We start from the raw sequence: 18717 nt of genomic DNA on the forward strand, positions 1-18717 counted from the left end.
AAGTTCCATCTCTGGGTCAGGAAGATCCCCTGGAGAAGGATAATGGCAGCCCACTCTAGTATTCTTGCTGGGATAATCCCATGGACGGAGGAGCCTGGTGGGCTACAGTCCACGGGGTCGCAAAAGAGTTGGACAGGACTGAATGGCTAAACAACAACCAACCCAACTCCTCCCAGTGTCTACACTGTGTGGTGGTCTGAGAGGTGTAGACGTCTGTCCCTGAGGTTTGGAAGGGAGTTTTCTACAATGATGAGCCCATGGTGAGTGTCCATTCGTGCTGGCACAGGACTCCCCAGGCACCCTTCCTCCTCCCAGGCCTACTGCTTTTCAGTTACATCCATGTTCTTTGGCACCTTTCATTGTCCTTTCAAAAGCACTAAAGGTTTTGTCAAAGGATGGCTGGAAGGCCCTTAAGGTCTGCTGTTGAAGGGGAGGGCTGGGTGATCCTGTCTTACCCACCAATGATAGTGGAGCGGCAGTCCCCCGTTAGAGCTGGTTTCCAGGAACCTGGGTGTGTCCTCAGACGATAAGTCTCTCCATACCACGCCTAAAATGAAAGCGAAATCACTCAGTCATGTACAACTCTTTGCGACCCCATGGACTGTAGCCTACCAGGCTCCTCTGTCCATGGGATTTTCCAGGCAAGACTACCGGAGTGGTTTGCCATTTCCTTCTCCGGGAGATCTTCCCAACCCAGGGATTGAACCCGGGTCTCCCGAATTGTAGACAGATGCTTTACCATCTGAGCCACCAGCACCTAAAGCCCTTGGCGTTTCTCACGTTCTGTCCCAGGCTTGGGTCACCTTGACCCCGTCTATGGGATTCCGAATTCTCGTTTCTCCAGGCCCAGCTAGGACTGCATCAGGGTCTGGGAGTTTTGTAAATCCTCCTGGCACTTATTCATCCTAAAGTATGTCTGGCCTTCAGGGGCTGCCCTGTCCTTATCCTGCTGGGGGAAAAGAGTAAAGGCGGCCTACCCAAGCGCAGACCTTGGCTGAAGAGCCAAATGAGCGCGGGCAGCAAGATTTTCAGTCTCTCTGAGATTTCATTTCCCATCTGGAAAATGGAGATAGAACAATCCCTACTTCCTAACATGCTGATAGTGTGAAGAAAAAGGGAAAGGGGCTCCCCGGTGGCTCAGACAGTAGGGAATCTGCCTGCAATGCAGGTAGACCCTGGTTCAATCCCTGGGTCGGGAAGATTCCCTGGAGGACGGAAAGGCAGGCAGTATCCTTGCCTGGAGAGCCCTCTGTGGACAGAGGAGCCCGGCAGGCTGCTGTCTGTAGGGTCACAAGGAGTCCAACGTGACTGAGTGACTAACATTTTCAACCCTTTCTATTCAAATTGACACCTCCTTTGTACTGTGACTATTTTTTCCCCTTCATCCTAATGTAGCCCTGTGGTTGAAATTCCCAAAGTGCTGATGTTGGGATCTTTCTGTGTCTCAGAGAGCTCAGTTATTGATGGACGCTGTGTGTCTGGATCCCCTGATTCCCTGCTCAATTTCCTGACCCTACAATAAAAAGTTTCACTGGGACTTGGCCTTTGAAAAGGTTATTTTGGATTTAAAGGGGTTTCTTAGCATCTTCGTTCTCCTTTTGATAACTGCATATAAGAATAATCTCATACTTTTGCATTTATTTCCATGGTGCTTCAAAAAGGGTGCAGACACGATCTTTTATCCTCGTTTGCACTTACACCTTTGAAGTATGCCTTTTTTATTTTCTTTAAAAGCAGTGAGAAGGGCCCAGAGAGAAACAGGGTGATTCATCCAAGGTCATGAAGCAAGTTAAGACCAGAGCAGAGAGTGGAACCCTAACCTTGGCTTCCCACCCTTTGATCACACAAACACAAGCTGAATGCAAGCCGTTTTATTTAAATAAGTGGAGTTGGGATGGAAGCGTCCTTAAATAGCCCTGCAGCGGGTCCCAGTCTTCCCCAAGGAGACCCGGATGTCCTGGAGAGCTCTGGTCCCAGCTGCATGACAGCACTTTGTACACACGTCACTCTCTGCCCACTCACGGGCTCCTCCACACCCCCTGTCTGTTTTCAAGCCTGGGAATAGGGTTTACTGTCCAGGCTCTCCCCCCAGACAGCACTTCACGAGGTCCTGCTGTGAAACCAGGACTCCTCACCTCACTGAATCCAGAGTCCCCTGCCCTTGCCCCCAAAGAACCCTCAAAGTGGAGATGTTAGTCGCTTAGTCACCCGGGAAGCCCCGCAGAGCCCTGATAAGCAGGGTAAATCCTGGTCCCCATCTTAAGGATTAACTGCTGCTAAGTCGCTTCAGTCGTGTCCGACTCTGTGCGACCCCACAGACGGCAGCCCCCCAGGCTCCCCCGTCCCTGGGATTCTCCAGGCAAGAGCACTGGAGTGGGCTGCCATTTCCTTCTCCCTCTTAAGGATGAGGTCTTTCTTATATGTCCCTGAGCATGGACCCCAGGGCTGGTATGGAGTGTTCCTCCTGTTGCTTTGGAGAAAACTTCACCTTTCAGTGGCCCTGATAGCAGGCAGGGGAGCAGCTAAGATTTAGTACTGGTGTGGGTGCATTTTGCCCCTGACCCCAACTTCTTGGGGCTTCCCTGTGACTCAGACAGTGAAGAATCTGCCTGCAATGCAGGAAACCTGGGTTCCATCCCTGGATCAGGAAGATCCCCTGGAGAAGGGCATGGCAACCCACTCGTCTTCTTGCCTGGAGAATCCCATGGACAGAGGAACCTGGCAGGCTGCTGTCCCTGGGGTCACAAAGAGTCGGACACAACAGAGTGACTAACACACGAGCCCTTTGTCTCTGGTACCTTCTGGGGTTGGGTGGGGTGGTCCTGACCAAACCTGTTTCCCACACTGGAGTTCGGGCCTTGTCTCTTCAGGATGGGAGTTTGCAGTGTCCGACCTGTAAGACCATTTACGGGGTGAAGACGGGCACCCAGCCTCCAGGGAAGATGGAGTACCACGTCATCCCCCACTCCCTGCCTGGCCACCCGGACTGCAGAACCATCCGGATCATCTACAGCATCCCGCCCGGCATCCAGGTCAGCCCGCCCTTGGCCACTGGCTTTTATGACTTCATATTTAAGTGTTCGCAGGTCGGTGTTTGTCTTTAGTCCACTCAGGCTGCTGTAACCAAGGAAAAGCACAGAGTGTGTTCGTGTCTAACCCATCTTTCTGTACGCCTGGAGCTCACACAACATGGTTGAGCAGCTATTCCCTGGGGCTCGGCAGTGGAGAATCTGCCCGTACTGTAGGGGCCACAGGAGACCCCGGCTTGATCCCTGGGTCGGGAAGATGCCCTGGAGGAGGGCACGGCACCCCACTCCAGTGTCCTTGCCTGGAGAAGCCCATGGACGGAGGAGCCTGGCAGGCTACAGTCCCGGGGGTCACAAAGAGTCGGACATGCCTGAGGTGACTCAGCACACACGCACCGATATAAAATTTTTAAAGAGAACAAAAAACACAGACTTAAACAAAAATGATTGGAGCACAGTTGGGTTCCCACGTTCTGTTAGTTTCAGGTGTGCAGCAAAGCGATTTAGTTGCGACTGTTGTTCAGTCGCTCAGTCGTGTCCGACTCTTTGTGACCCCGTGAACCGCAGCACGCCAGGCCTCCCTGCCCATCACCAACCCCTGGAGTTTACTCAAGTTCATGTCCATTGAGTCGGTGATGCCATCCAACCATCTCATCCTCTGTCATCCCCTTCTCCTCCTGCCCTCAATCTTTCTCAGCATCAGGGTTTTTTCAAATAAGTCAGCTCTTTGTATCAGGCGGCCAAAGTATTGGAGTCTCAGCCTCAACATCAGTCCTTCCAATGAACAACCAGGACTGATCTCCTTTAGGATGGACTGGTTGGATCTCCTTGTTGTCCAAGGGACTCTCAAGAGTCTTCTCCAACACCACAGTTCAAAAGCCTCAATTCTTTGGCACTCAGCCTTCTTTATGGTCCAACTCTCACATCCATACATGACTACTGGAAAAACCATAGCTTTGATTAGATGGACCTTTGTTGACAAAAATGATGTCTCTGCTTTTTAATATGCTGTCTAGGTTGGTCATAACTTTCCTTCCAAGGACTGAGCATATTTTAATTTCATGGTTGCCGTTGTACATATATGCATACACCCACTCTTTTTCAGTTCTTTTCCCATATAAGTCATCACCGAGTGCCGAGTAGAATCCCCTGTGCCATACAGCAGTTCTTTATTAGCTCTCTGTTTTATATATAGTGGTGCTTACATGTCAATCCCAATCTCTCCGTTTCAAACAACAGAAACTTACTTTTCATGCTTGTGGAGGCCGAGACGTTCAAGATCAAAGCGCTGGCAGACTGAGGGTCTGGTGAAGCCCTCTTCCTGGTTCATAGACCATCCTCTCGCCGTGCCCCAGCATGACAGTAGTGTGAGGGGCTGTCTAGTGTCTGCTTTATAAGGGTGCTAACCCTGTTCATCAGAGAAGGAAATAGCATCCCAGTCCAGTCTTCTTGCCTGGAGAATCCCATGGACAGAGGAGTCTGGTGGGCTACAGTCTATGGAGTCGCAAAGAGTCGGACACGACTGAGCAACTAACACACACACACGCACACACACACACACACACACACACACACGACCCCACTCATAATGGCTTCACCTAATCGCCCACCGCGGAACACTCCCACCTCCTAACACCATCACATTGGGGGTGAGATTTCAGCATATTAATTTTGGTGGGAACTCAGACTTTCAATTATAGCTTTTTGCCCCTGGCCTCTGAAAATTTGTGTCCTTCCTACCCACAAAATACATTCATTCCATCCCAGTTCAGTTCAGTTCAGTTGCTCAGTCGTGTCCGACTCTTTGCGACCCCATGAATCGCAGCACGCCAGGCCTCCCTGTCCATCACCAACTCCTGGAGTTCAGTCAGACTCACATCCATCAAGTCAGTGATGCCGTCCAGCCGTCTCATCCTCGGTCTTCCCCTTCTCCTCCTGCCCCCAGTCCCTCCCAGCATCAGAGACTTTTCCAATGAGTCAACTCTTCACATGAGGTGGCCAAAGTACTGGAGTTTCAGCTTTAGCATCATTCCTTCCAAAGAAATCCCAGGGCTGATCTCCTTCAGAATGGACTGGTTGCATCTCCTTGCAGTCCAAGGGACTCTCAAGAGTCTTCTCCAACACCACAGTTCAAATGCATCAATTCTTGGGCGCTCAGCCTTCTTCACAGTCCAACTCTCACATCCCAGTAGTCCTCAAATTCTTCACACAGTCCAGCACCCACTTTAATTCATTTTTTAAAGTGTTTATTTGTTTATTTGGCTGCTCCGGGTCTTCCTTGCGGCATGTGGGATCTAGCTCCCTGACGTGGGATCTGGTTCCCTGACCAGGGATCGAACTCAGGTCCCCTGCTTTGGTAGTGCAGAGCAGCCCCAGGACTGCCCAGGAAGGGCTCCAGCATGCACTTTAAAATCTAGGTCCAAAGTCTTTTTAAATATCATGTGAACCAGAGCAAGATGAGGCTGAAGGTATAATTCCTCCTAGGGCCTCTTCATCTCCAACTGTGAACCTGTGGAAGCAAGCAATTTGCGTGGTAGAGTCTCATCAGACACTGAGTCTGCCCACACCTTGGTCTTAAACTCCCCAGCCTCAGGAACTGTGAAAAATGAATTTCTGTTGTTTTTGCTGTCATTCTGTGGGAGCAGCCTGCGCTGCTGCGCTGTGGACAGCCTCCTTCCCACTCTGGGGCCCCTCCGTCCAGCCCCGCCCCCCTCCCCACCCCCGCCCTTACTTTCTGATGCACCTTCCAGGGCCTTTGTGCATTTGCAACAAAGACTTCTTCCACTCCTCCCGGCTTCAGGCAAAGGGCGACAAACCAGCCACATTGTTCTGCAAGCTGGATTTTCAGTGCACAATATAGCCTGTCGATCTTCCTATGTCCATAGAAAGAGAACTTCCGCATTCTTGCTTAGCTTTGCATAATCATCCCTTGTACAAAGGCGCCATAATTTGTATTCAGCAGTCTCCGTGTGATGGGTGTATGGATTGTTTCCAACCTTTTGCTTTAACAAATAATGCCATAATGAATAACCTCTCACGCCTGTGAGTATCTCCACAGAATAATTTTCCAGAAGTGGAATCTTTTTTGTCAGACGGTATTTGCATGTATAAGTTGATAGTCCTTGACTTTTGTGGGCGTGTCTTTCTTCTTGTGATTCTTCTAAAGACAGCCCATAGGAAGAAACTGAACAATTTCCCAGGCAGTAAATACAAATGTGGGGTTTCCCAGGTGGCTTAAAGATTCCGCCTGCTAATGCAGGAGATGTGGGTTTGATTCCTGGTCCAGGAAGATCCCCTGGAGAAGGAAATGGCAACCCACTCCAGTGTTCTTGCCTGGAGAATCCCATAGACAGAGGAGCCTGGCAGGCCACAGTCCACGGGGTCGTAAAAAGTAGGACATGACTGAGCGACTGAACAACAGATACAAATGGGCCCTTCCTTCATACACTGAAGCTTTTTCTAAATGTTCTAGGGGGCTCCCTGGATCCCTTTATTTACCAAATATTTGTTAGTTTACCCTCCTCTCCTCCTTCCTCCTTGCCTTCCTCCCTTTTATCTTTTATTTAACAAATATCTGAGTGTCAACTCTAGGCCAGACCGGGTGCTAGAGGAAGAATGGTGAGTGACGGAGACACAGTCTTTCCTCCTGTGAAGTCCCCGTTCTAGTGGGACTGGGAAGAAACAAAACAGGGAAACGTAACAGCCTGCAGAAGAACTGAATAAAAAACACGGCTCTCCTTTGAAGGAGTTAGCAACTAGTCAAGAAGAAAGAAGTGCACGTCACTAAGCTCTAGAGTAAAAACTGATGTGCACATTGACACAAGCCGTGGGAAGCAGGGTGGAAAAAGGCACAGGGACGAGACAAGGGCTTCAGCATCTGATGGGCCCGGGTTCTGATCCTCGGCTGATTGCCTCCTTTGCAAGGGATTTTGGACCTTGACCGCTAGACTCTCCTGAGCCGTGTTTCTTTATCTGCACAACCATGAAGCCAATATGGAAGGGTTTTGTAAAGATGGGTGATAATGTTTGTGTGTGCATATGAGGGTCCCGGGCACAGGACCAAGGTGCTCAGTACCTGGGCCCCATCATTTTTGAGTATCCTACTTGTCAGGGCAAGGAAGGGGGCCTATGTCTATCTGTCTGTCTGGGAGAGTCAGAGGAGCCTTTCTGGGGCAGGGCCTTCTGTAGTAGAGCAAAGATGAAGAAATGGAAGAGAAAGTTTTTAGCGTTTTATTATTTCTTTGACTTTTGAGTTTATCCTGGGATATAGAAAGTGAAAGTGAAAGTCACTCAGTCCTGTCCAACTCTTTGCGACCCCATGGACTATCCATGGAGTTCTCCAGGCCAGAATGCTGGGGTAGTAGCCTTTCTCTTCTCAAGGGGATCTTCACAACCCAGGGATCGAACCCAGGTCTCACGAATTGCAGGTGGACTCTTTTCCAGATGAGCCACAAGGGAAACCCACACCGGGATATAGCCGATTAACAGTGCTGCGATAGTTGCAGGTGAACAGCACAGGGACTCAGCCATGAGTGTACATGTATCCATTCCCCGCTCCCGTCCAGGCTGCCACATAACATTGCACAGAGCTGCACGTGCTGTCCCTATTAAATACAGCAGTGTGTGCATGTCCATCCCGGACTCCCTAACTAGCCTGCCCTCCATCCCTCCCCCCTGGCGACCATAAAGGAGAACATTTTTTACTTGGCGGGCACAGCGGAGTTTTGGAGGAGAGACAGGAGGGCTGTAGGAGGCCCGTAAAGAAGTTTAATTTGGGTTGAGTTGCCTGATTGATGGGGAGGAGAAGGGAGCAGGCAGGGGGTGGAGACAGTGACCTGGTCTGGGGAGGCCCTGACCATTGGGGTGGGGACCTCGGACTCTGCTTGCCAGGCGGGGGGCGCGGCTGGTCCTTGAAGGTCGTTGGGCGGGTGGCTAGGATCATGGGAGGTCACATGGTTGGGATGATGCTTTAGCAAAGCCAGTCTGGCTAAAGAGTCGAGATGACATCACCACCCAGTTAGGGGACCATTGCTTCCGGCAGTGACCCCAGGAGGACTCTGGACCAGGGCAATGCAGTTGGATGTTAGGACAAACGAGACTTCAGGGGTGACTCTAGGGCTGCCGAGGGGGCTGATGGGGAAATGAATGGAAATATGGAAAATCCAAGAAATAGCCCGCGGCCTTGGTGGGAAGCAGGACAGACTGCAGGGGGCAAAGTTTGGGGTGGGGAAACCACTTGGGAGGATGCGGCGTTTTTCCAGGCTTCAGGACCAGAGGGTGGAGAGCCCGCACAGGGGTCCAGAGGCACCCACCTGCCGCCCCTGTAGGCACCACGGCTCCCCCAGGAAAGCCCAGGCTTGTGTCGAAGGGCGCTATCCTGGCAGCCGATCCATAGGCCTCCCCCGAGAGTCAGTGGCTGTATCCTCCATGCCACGTCCATCCCTGGAGACTCCAGGGGCCACGTGGGCTTGGGCTGTTGTGCGAAGTGAGGACCGGTAAGCTCTGCCTTGCCTGCAGGAGATGATTCTCTGGGGGAGAAGCTGTGAGGGGGCCCAGGGCAAGTTGTGACTGCTGAGCTTAGCTGGTGCTAGGCAGGATTCTGCACTGGCCACACGACAGACAAGTGCTGGGCGGGAGAGGGGAGCGGAGCCACAGACAGAATCGGCCACCAGTCACCCAGCCTGGCTTAGAAACAGCCTTGGCTGCGGGAATGTTGTCAGTGTGTTTTCACATGAACATCAAATTCAGAAACTTCCGGTCCTGCGGCTCCCAGAAGACACTGCTGCCTCTCTCCGATCCCTGTAATCTCTCCTTCCCTGAGGCCTCACTGGACTTCTGCTGCTCAGTTTCCAAAATCACAGACAGTCTGAACCATGGGATTCATTTTTGCTTTAATCACATAATTTTTAAATTGTTTTGGAGCTGTCATGTATCGTAAAGGAAAATGGGAAATCTGTGTTTTCTCGAAGTTTGGTTACGACCCATTTGCTCACTCATTCGTTTGTTCAGCCGGGAGATGGTTGCTGGTCTCCTGTGTGAGAGCTTGTGCCAGGAGCGGTGTGGAATCTTCCATATTCTATTGGCTTCATCTAGAAGGGATTTTAACACAGGGTTTCATACCCTCTGAGGAGGGGCCGGGCTGCTCAGAAATGATACACAAGCACGTGTGTGCAGGGGAGAAATATGTGTATTGACACTGGGAGCAAATCCTTCCTTTTTCATGAGCTTCTCAAATGGGCCTGTAGATTGCTCTGAACCCTGGTTAGGAACACTGGCTTCTGGCTAAACTCTGCTTCAGTTTCTTTCCCACCTGGTGGCCTGTGACGGCTTGCTTCACAGGGGTGTTGGGTGGTAACAGTTGAGATCTTGGGAGATTTTTAGTCATGCAGATGCCAAGACATATTGTTCAATAAGGAAACAGACTGACACCCACGAGGACCGAGGAGAAAATCCCCGAGAGTCATTCAGATTGTTCTGATCTCTCGGCTCTTGGCTCAGAGCTCAGAAGCACTTGGGTCGTTCTGAGCAGTTCAGCGGTTAAACAATCCAGAGTACAAGCCAGGAAACCTGGGCTGAGGTTCTGGCAAAGCCGTTAACGTTACGGAAGTCATTTAACCTCTGGGGCTGCCGTTCTCCTCTTTTGTGAAACAAAAGAGCCGGAGGAGGTGCTGACCAAGATGATACAAACAGCTCCTGGGCTCTGAGAGTGCGCCCGGCTCACCTAACATCACGTCCTACGAGGTGAGCATCCCACGTCTTCCCTCCTTGAGGGCTGGCACACCGACAGCCTCAGAGATGGCAGCTCCGGCTCACACAGCTGCGAGGCCCCCGCTCTGAGTCCTGACCCAGGTCCAAGGACCCCAGTACATGTTAAACCACCACCCCATCGCTCCTTGGGTCTGTTCTCTGTCTAGACTCGATGGCTATTATTATATGGATAATATTTGGATCCATCAGTATTTGGATCAATCACAACCCTTATCTGAAAAACTTTCAAAACTGCTCTTTGCTCTCTTTTTGCTGCTTTCAGGGCCCGGAACACCCAAATCCTGGGAAAAGCTTCAGCGCCCGTGGCTTCCCTCGACATTGTTACCTCCCGGACAGCGAGAAGGGGAGAAAGGTGAGGACAGGTGTCGGTGTCCCGGCCCCAGCTCTGCTCCCAGCGGTGCTGAGCAGAGCCTGGTCTCTTAGCTCTAGATGCCTGTGTAATCAAGTGCCGTAGAGAGACTTCCCTGATGGTCCAGCATCAAAACTGCCTTCTCATGCAAGGGTGCAGGTTTGGCTCCTGGTCGGGGAACTAAGATCCCTGACGCCTTGCAGCCAAATCACAAAACGAAAATAGAAGTGATATTGTAACAGATTCAGTAAAGACTTTACAAATGGTCTGGGTCCAAAAACAAAGTCCCAAGTCGTAGTGGAGTTAGCTAGAGAAGTGAAGAGATGTGATTACAGTTTCGCTTTTGGAGGACGATGGGGGCTGGACTTTTGGCTTTTTTCTCCCCCGGATTTTACAGGCAATAATTCATCTATTTTAGGTTCTTCCTCTAGAGCTTTGCTGCCTACTGGCAGGTCCTGGGAAGAGCAGCAGTAGCAACACGTGGGAACTCGATGTAAATACAGGACCTTAGAACGACTTCATTTAACTGGATCTCAGGGGGCCTGACAGCACCTGAGTGCTTGGGAAGCACCGCTCTGGGCAGGGATCTTAATCTGTGGCATTTTAATGTTTTCTATAATGAAGATTTTTGTTGTTATTTAGTTGCTAAGTCATGGCTGACTTTTTGTGACCCCATGGACTATAGCCCCCAGCCTCCTCTATCCATGGGATTTCCCAGGCAAGAATTCTGGAATGGGTTGCCATTTCCTTCTCCGGGGAATCTTCTCGACCCAGGGATCGAACCCAAGTTGCTGGCATTGGCAGGCAGATTCTTTACCACTGAGCCACCAGGGACTCAGTCAGTGAATACTTTGACTTTCCCCAAAAGAGCAGAGGGAAAAGTCTCTGGGTTTCTGGATTCCTAGTGATTCTGGGGGAGGCTTCCGTGGTTCTATGAACTTGAAAGTTAGAATTACAACTTCATGTTCATTTTTTCTGTGGATAAGCCCAGAAAAATCGCTAGGTTTTTTAAAACTTTTCCTGATCTCAAAAGCGAAAAGAACTGTTGATTTATTGGCCAAGAGGGGCATCTTGGTTAGCTCTCTAGGTCATGGCACGTAACAAACAGCCTCTAAATCTCCGTGGCCTCCTCCAGCTAGCGTTTATTTCTCATACAGTTTGCGTGTCACTGACTATGGCTCAGTGGCTGCTGTGGGTCAGCTTTCAAGGATCCGGTTCTGAAATTCAGGAAGAAAGAGATTTGCTTCCCTGGTCCATTCCCTCCCCATGGAATGGGGCAGAGGACCAAGAGAGAATCCGAGTGGGTTCTACAATCCCATCAGAGCCTCCCCCTGAAGCTCGTCACTTCTGCTCGTGCTGTGCAGTTGCTAGCTTGTGTCCGACTCTTTTGTGACCCCGTGGACTGTAGCCCGCCAGCCTCCTCTGTCCGTGGGATTTCCCAGGCAAGAATACTGGAGTGGGTCGCCATTTCCTCCTCCAGGGGATCTTCCCCACCCAGGGATTGAACCCACATCTTCTGCACTGGGAAGCAGATTCTTTACCTTCTGCACCACCAGGGAAGCCCCGTGCCTTCCACAGGCTCCCGCAAGTCATGAGCAAGCCAGACCAGGAGCTGGTGTCCTGCTTACCAGGAGGCTCCTTGGCAAAAAGCGGGCCTGCAGTCACTCACAGCTGGAGAAGCGGAGAGTCTGGGACAACAAGAGAGTCAACCACGTTATCCTGAGGAGGCGCCCAGTGCAGTGTCCCCGGGTTAGTCATCAGGGGCAGTCCTGGTACCCGTTTGCCCAGAGCCAGCAAGTCTGTACACCCGAGACCTGCAGCCACCATCAAGTCCTGCGGTTAAAACATGAATCCCCTTGCCAAGAGCTGTTTCTCCGCCAGATCTCCTTCTTTGTGTTAATGACATACACTAAGTCCCCTACACGGGAACCTTCAAGTTGTGAACTTGCCAAGATGCGAGTGTGGGTTCCACCAGCATCAGGCATGCGTGATGTTGCAGCTCACTCCCTGTCTCCTGTTGCTGATGGTCCCTCAGCTCCACCACCTCCCACGTCCTCTCCCTCCTCTAATCAGGGACTCTTCTTGCCTGTCCACTCAATGCCGGCCTCTGTGTGCCAGCTGTCGTACTATGCTTTTCAGGGTGCTGTTCACTTCCATTCAGTTGCTCAGTTAGGTTCGACTCTTTGTGACCCCATGGACCACAGCACGCCAGGCCTCCCTGTCCATCACCAACGCCCAGAGTTTACTCAAACTCATGTTCATTGAGTCAATGATGCCATCCAACCATCTCATCCTCTGTCGCCCCCTTCTCCTCCTACCTTCAGTCTTTCAAAGCATCAGAGACTTTTCCAATGAGTCAGCTCTTCACATCAGGTAGCTGGAGTATTGGAGTTTCACCTTCAACATCAGTCCTTCTAATGAACACTCAGGGCTGATCTCCTTTTGGATGGACTGGTTGGATCTTTTTGCAGTCCAAGGGACTCTCAAGAGTCTTCCCCAACACCACAGTTCAAAAACATCAATTGTTTGCACTCAGCTTTCTTTATAGTCCAACTCTCACATCCAAGGTACTGTACTGTAAGATTAAAAATGTTTTCCTTATTTTTTTTAATGTAATATTTGTATGAAAAGTATTATAAGCTAACATTATGGTATAGTACTGTATAGCTGTTTGTGTTAGTTGGGTTTGACTTACAAACACATTGGACTTACGGATGCACTATCAGAACAGAACTCACACATATCTCGGGGACTTACTATGCTCTGTATCCCCGGAACCATGTTGGGTGCGTGAACATAGCCCTGAGACACACACTCCTCCCGCACTGCCCTCCGAACCACTTGAATCTTTTCCTAATCCTCCAAACTAGTTATCTGTCACCAGAATAGTGATTCTAAAACACAGTTTCTCATGTCCGTCTCCTTCGTTTAACAGAAATAAAGTGAGAGAAAACACGAAACTGTTAGGATGGCTTCCCTTACAAGGATGGTTTTCTCAATTCAGTAGACACGACCTCCCACAGTTTGGGTCTGAATCTTCCCTTCCCACTAGCTCCTCGCCTTTAACCCACCGTGCTTGCTGTTCTCAGACCCTCACCCTGGGTTCCTTTGGAGAGCGAGGTGATAGAGTGTAAGCTTTGAAGCCAGACCAGCCTGGCTTCGGATCCTAGTCCTGCCATTTAGCACATGTGGGAAATGGACATGAGGTTGATTGAAGTGTCAGTCTCCTAATCTCTGAAAGAGTGGGATTATTTCTAGCTCTGTGGACAGGATGTTGTAAGAGTTAAATGAAGAATTCTTTTTTGTGAAGAGTTTCTTCACATTTGTGAAGAATCTGCCTGCAACGGGGGAGACCCGGCTTCAATCCCTGGGTCGGGAAGATCCCCTGGAGGAGGAAACGGCAACCCACTCCAGTATTCTTGCCTGGAGGGTCCCGGGGACAGAGAAGCCTGGCCGGCTACAGTCCAAGGAGCCGCTGAGTAAAACGCAGCTGAGCCACTAGCACGTGCAGCATTCATGGAAGGCTTCCTTGGTGGCTTAGTGGTAAAGAGCCCACCGGCCAAGGCAGGAGATGTGGGTTTGATCCCTGGGTTGGGACGATTCCCTGGAGGAGGAAATGGCAATCTCCTCCAGTGTTCTTGCTTGGGAAATTCCATGGACAGAGGAGCCAGGCGGGCTGCAGTCCGTGGGGCCACCAGAGAGCCGGATGCAGGTTAACAACTAACCAGCAATGACAAGAAGCTCTTTGTGAAAACCCCGGTGTGCTGGCAACAGTGACCTACGCCTCGGACCACAGGTCTTTCCTGCGCCTGTACGTTCTTCTCTATTAATACACCTCAAATCCTCCCCGCTCTCTGCGACTCAGCTCACAAGCGTCCCCTCCGTGAAATCTATCCTGATGCCCACCTGCAGGTCAGCGGAGTCATGCCCGAGACCAAAATGTAAAGGCAGGCCGGCCTGAAGTCAGGGCCTGCTCTGGCACTTTTGAGCTGCATGACCCAGACACATCTGTTATCTTCTTCCGTGGAGAAGGGATAATGAGCATCCTGTCATAGCCAACTGTTAGGACCATTAGATGAACTAGAGCCTGGCACTTAGTAAGTAAGCAGTCAGGAAACGGTGGCTCTTAGTTTCAGCATCTTCCAGCCTTTTCTTTCTTTCTTTCTTTCTTTTTTTTTTTTTACTGTGCTGGGTCTTCAAGCTGGCTCTCCACCGCACAGACTTTCCTCCAGCTGCAGTGCCTTCTCTTGTTGCAGAGCATGGGCGCTGGGGTGCAGGAGCTTCAGTCGCTGCAGTCGTTGGGACACAAGGTCTCAGCAGTTGCAGCTGCTAATTGTCGTGGCTCATGAGTTCTGAGGCCTGTGAGATCTTCCCAGCTCAGGAATCAAACCCACATCATCTGCACTGGCAGGCAGATTCTTTACCTCGGAGCCACTAGGAAACCCCTGCCAATTGGATCACGATTTAGATTCCTCACCTCCAGTTCACACCCTGTTTACAGTCGTTCAGTTTTGAACCCAATGCATTTTTATCAGGTGCCTTCTTCACACTGGTCAGGGTGTCAGGCATCTGTCCTCCTCCACCAAGGCTGTTTTTCAGTGTAGCTGAATTGAAACATTCTGCATGTCCTCACGCCTCTCTGAGCCTCACCCATGACTCAGAGGTAATGATAGCACCTGCCAGACCTGGTGCTAGATTTCCCATCTGAGCCTCACAGCCAAAGGTGGTTATGAGGATCGGATGGAAAAATAACTATGAAATGGCCTGGAAGAGGTCAAACATTTCTACCATGTCCCTGGAGAAGCACTGCACAGTGTTAGCTGTGAGTCAGTTAATGCCACACTCTGGTGCTGGTGGCGGTGGGCATGGCTCAGAAGATCTCAGATTGCTCCTAAGAGCCTCGAATTCCTAGATCCCAGCTTTTAAAATGCAGCTATGGTGCTGGTTTCCCAGGTGGTGCTCACAGTAAAGAGCCTACCTAGTGCAGGAGATGTAAGAGATGTGAGTTCGATCCCTGGGTCGGGAAGATCCCCCGAGCATGAAATGGCAGCCCACTCCAGTATTCTTGCCGGGAGAATCCCATGGACAGAGGAGTCTGGTGGCCTACGGTCCACGGGATCACAAAGAGCTGGACACAACTGAAGTGACTTAGCGTGCGTGATGCCGGGCCCCAGCGTTAGTTGAGTGGATATACCAGGCACTGCTGTGAAAGCACTCTGCGTGTGGGGCCCCCTGAGACGCTCACAGCCTTTGGGGGTAAGCGGTACCACTGGAAGCTCAGAGGTCATGTAACTTGTTCAAGGCCACACAGCTGGTCTGTGACAGAGTCAAGACTGAACCTGCCAGGTCCTTGAGTCCATCCCAGCTCCTGCCCATTCCCTGTGCTTCTTGGAGCACTGTGCGGGCAGGGCTGGGACCCCAGGGCGGGGCAAGCGTCCTCCCTGCCGATGGTCTTTGACCAGCACAGCATGTCTGGCGCTGATCCCCCCTGTTTTCTCTCAGGTCCTGAAGCTGCTTCTCGTGGCCTGGGACCGCCGCCTCATCTTCGCCATCGGGACGTCCAGCACCACGGGCGAGTCAGACACCGTCATCTGGAATGAAGTCCATCACAAGACAGAGTTCGGCTCTAACCTCACTGGCCACGGCTACCCAGATGCCAACTACCTGGATAATGTGCTGGCTGAGCTGGCCGCCCAGGGCATTTCCGAGGACAGCGCTGCCCAGGAGAAGGACTGAGCTGGGGGAGGGGGTGGATGGGGCTTCGTGGGGGCAGGGGTGTGGGAACCACAGGGCAGGAAGGAGGGAGAGTCAGGGTGGAAGTTGGTGCCGTGCCCTCCCGAGCCCCTTGTACCGTCTCCATCTCCCATCCTTCCGGCCACAGCGGGGAGCCGGAGTGAATAAGGGGATGTCACTCACAAACCTCATCCAACACGCGGGGGCCGCGGGACGGGGTGAGGGCCGCCCTCTCTGCTCCCGTGGAGCTTCGGCGCTGGGTAGGCAGGGACTCCTCCCCTCACACCACCCCCACCCCCCAGCAGGGGACACTGTCAGCACACACGGGGTACGGGCACCTCTTACCCTGGCCTTGTGAAGCCAGGGGCGCCCGCCTTGGCTGGCTTCTCGCTGCTTCCACTCTGCTTGGAGAGCGGAGTTTCGACTTTTCTCTCATCCCCTGGAGGTGAGGAGCTCTCACTGTGCAAGACTGAGGGGCAGAGGAGTGAACCGCTGCGACATCGGCAACCAACGCCTCGATGTACAGTGAGGAAGTGCTTCTCACCAACAGAGGGCGAGGGCAGCGAGGGCTTCCGGGAGCATCTCAGCTCCCGTCGCGGTCCTGGCTTCTCCCGCCTCCCGCTCACCCCTCTGCCCTGTCCAAAGAGGCATCCGATTCTCTTATGCAGACGGAGGGACTCTGGGATTCCTCTCTGGGGCGCGATGTCTCCCGCCCCTCTCTGATCAGACCAGAGCCTGCGTCCCACTTAGCATCTGAATTAGTCCTCAGGGAGAGGAGCCCAACTCTTCCAACTCATCCCAGACCAGCTCAAAGATTCCGTGTGATTCATCCAGTCACTGTGAGTGGAGCCCAGGCTGGGCTCCGTGCCATCCGTGGACGTGTGTGCGTGTGTGCGTGTGCGTGTGCGTGTGCACCGCGCTGGACCAGGCTCTGCTGCTGGGCCAGGTTGGCAGAGGGTCCCATCGTGATCTCACACTCTGGTTCTGCAAACTGTCAGACCGCAGTTCTGATGGGATTGAAACAGCCAGGCAGCGGTTCATCGATGTGCCTCACTGTCTGACATCCGTCCCCTAGTCAACATGAACACAGACCGAGACAGGGCTGTGCGCGGGGGCGGGGGCGGGGGCGGGGTGTAGGGGGTGGGGTGGACGGGCCCCTTTGTATATCTCTCACAAGGGGGGATCTGAGCTGGTCCACGAGGACCTCAGCGGGTCTCCATGCACGTTGTTTAATGAGCCTGGAGGAGTGCGGGGACCCTTATCTTCCTCTGCAATGACAGGCCGGCCCAGCACATGAGGGAGCCTCTAACCCTTTCCCAGCAGGGTTGGGACCACCTTGGGGTCCAGTCCAGCCTGTGTCAGGGTTGTGGCCCAAGACCCTGCCTGTCCCCCACATTCCCTTTGGCTCCCATGAAGGAGACAGTTGGGGGTCAGGGAGGAGAGATGGGGGATGAAGAAGGGAACCCCAATTCTGCCCCCTTTGAAAATGGATTCTCTGAACTCCATGTTTGGGGGAAGTTGCTCTGGATCCTAATTCGAATTTATATACCTCGTGTCTGGGGGTCTGACATATATATATATATACATATATATATGCACATATATTTCATAACATTTGGAAGGTTTTCGATGCTGGAAAAATGGAAATGGAAAAGCCTTCAGATGCAGTACTGAAGTTAGAAGCGGCAGCCAAGCTTTTCCAAGGGTCGGCCTGAGTGTCCTGCTCGCAGGCCTGCAGACATTCGGAGCGGGGGGAGGCACTGGTGCTGAGCTCGTCCTCCTCTTCCACGTGGCAGAAGACGTGAAAGTGTTAGTTGCCAAGTTGCCTTGGGGATATTAGTTAGCTCCAGCGAAGGGCGCTCTGGCAGGAGGCCTTCCAGCCTCACCCATCAGTCCTTTATCTCACCAGCAGACCAGGAGACTGGCCCCCAGCCCACCGCACCACGGGGCAGTTTCCTGCCGCAGCTGGGAAGGAAACAAGCGAACTCAACCGGAGAGCCCTCCCTTAGCGTTTGATGTCAGCCCATGCCTGTTGCCGGACCACCCTGTGGCAGAGATGGGCCTCATCATAAGCCCGGCTACACCCCCACCCTCCTTCAGCATCCTTGTCCAGGATCCTCCGGGCTCCTCACCCACAGGAACGAGAAAACAGACCCAGAGCTGGCGGGTAGACAGAGCGGTGTGGCGAGAGGTGGGGAAAGAAGGGAGGGTGATAACTGGCAGAGGGCCGTACGGAGAGACTGATTTCCCTGGGTCGGGCAGAAGAAGGTTCAGGTGGAGAAGGAGCCGGGCCCAGGGCAGAGAGAAGAGGCTGCAGGGGAAAGGCAGGCAGGCGGTGCCTCTTTGAGAGTCGTCTTCACACCTTCCAGCCTCCCCCTCTCAGGATGGTGATAGCACTGATGGCCTGTGTCTCTTCCCGAGATGCTCGTAGGGGCTACCTCATCTGCCGCTCGTCTAGTGGGACTTTCTGGGCAGAAGGAACTGTTCATATCCCTTCTAACACTGTGCCAGGCAAAGGGGGTGGGAGGGGCATGCCTCTGCCCTCTCAGGCCAACCTGAAAAGGTACAGCCCTGGGTTGGGCGAGAACCCCCGCCGGCAGAGGTCCTATGCATCCGCCACTCGGACGCAGGAAGTCCTCCCGCCGGAAGCCCTGCTGTGCTCCCTGCCCGATGCAGGGAATCCCACGCCCGTCCTCATCGTCTTAGCACCAGCAGCCTCATTTCTCCCCTCCTGAGTCTCCGGGGAGGACACGTGGGACTGGAGACAAACCCTGTTAGTGCTCATCCCTTGAAAGGTGGAGTGTGTGTGTGTGTGTGTGTGTGGTTGCCTTTGTTTTCATC

The 18717-nt window shown here is 52.4% G+C and overlaps 1 protein-coding gene across 1 annotated transcript in view; it reads left to right on the plus strand.

Annotated features, from left to right (window-relative positions):
• The window catches only part of DTX4 (deltex E3 ubiquitin ligase 4), a 41547-nt gene extending 24770 nt beyond the window's left edge, over positions 1 to 16777 (plus strand). Inside the window, exons 8-10 of the mRNA XM_040257745.1 lie at positions 2871 to 3032; positions 10057 to 10146; positions 15646 to 16777. Of these exons, the coding sequence (XP_040113679.1) occupies positions 2871 to 3032; positions 10057 to 10146; positions 15646 to 15879 (486 nt within the window). The 3' untranslated portion in view covers positions 15880 to 16777. The remainder of the gene's footprint in view (positions 1 to 2870; positions 3033 to 10056; positions 10147 to 15645) is intronic.
• The last annotated feature ends 1940 nt before the right edge of the window (positions 16778 to 18717 follow it).

Source organism: Oryx dammah, unplaced genomic scaffold, assembly GCF_014754425.2.
Source record: "Oryx dammah isolate SB20612 unplaced genomic scaffold, SCBI_Odam_1.1 HiC_scaffold_17, whole genome shotgun sequence".
NCBI lineage: Eukaryota > Metazoa > Chordata > Mammalia > Artiodactyla > Bovidae > Oryx > Oryx dammah.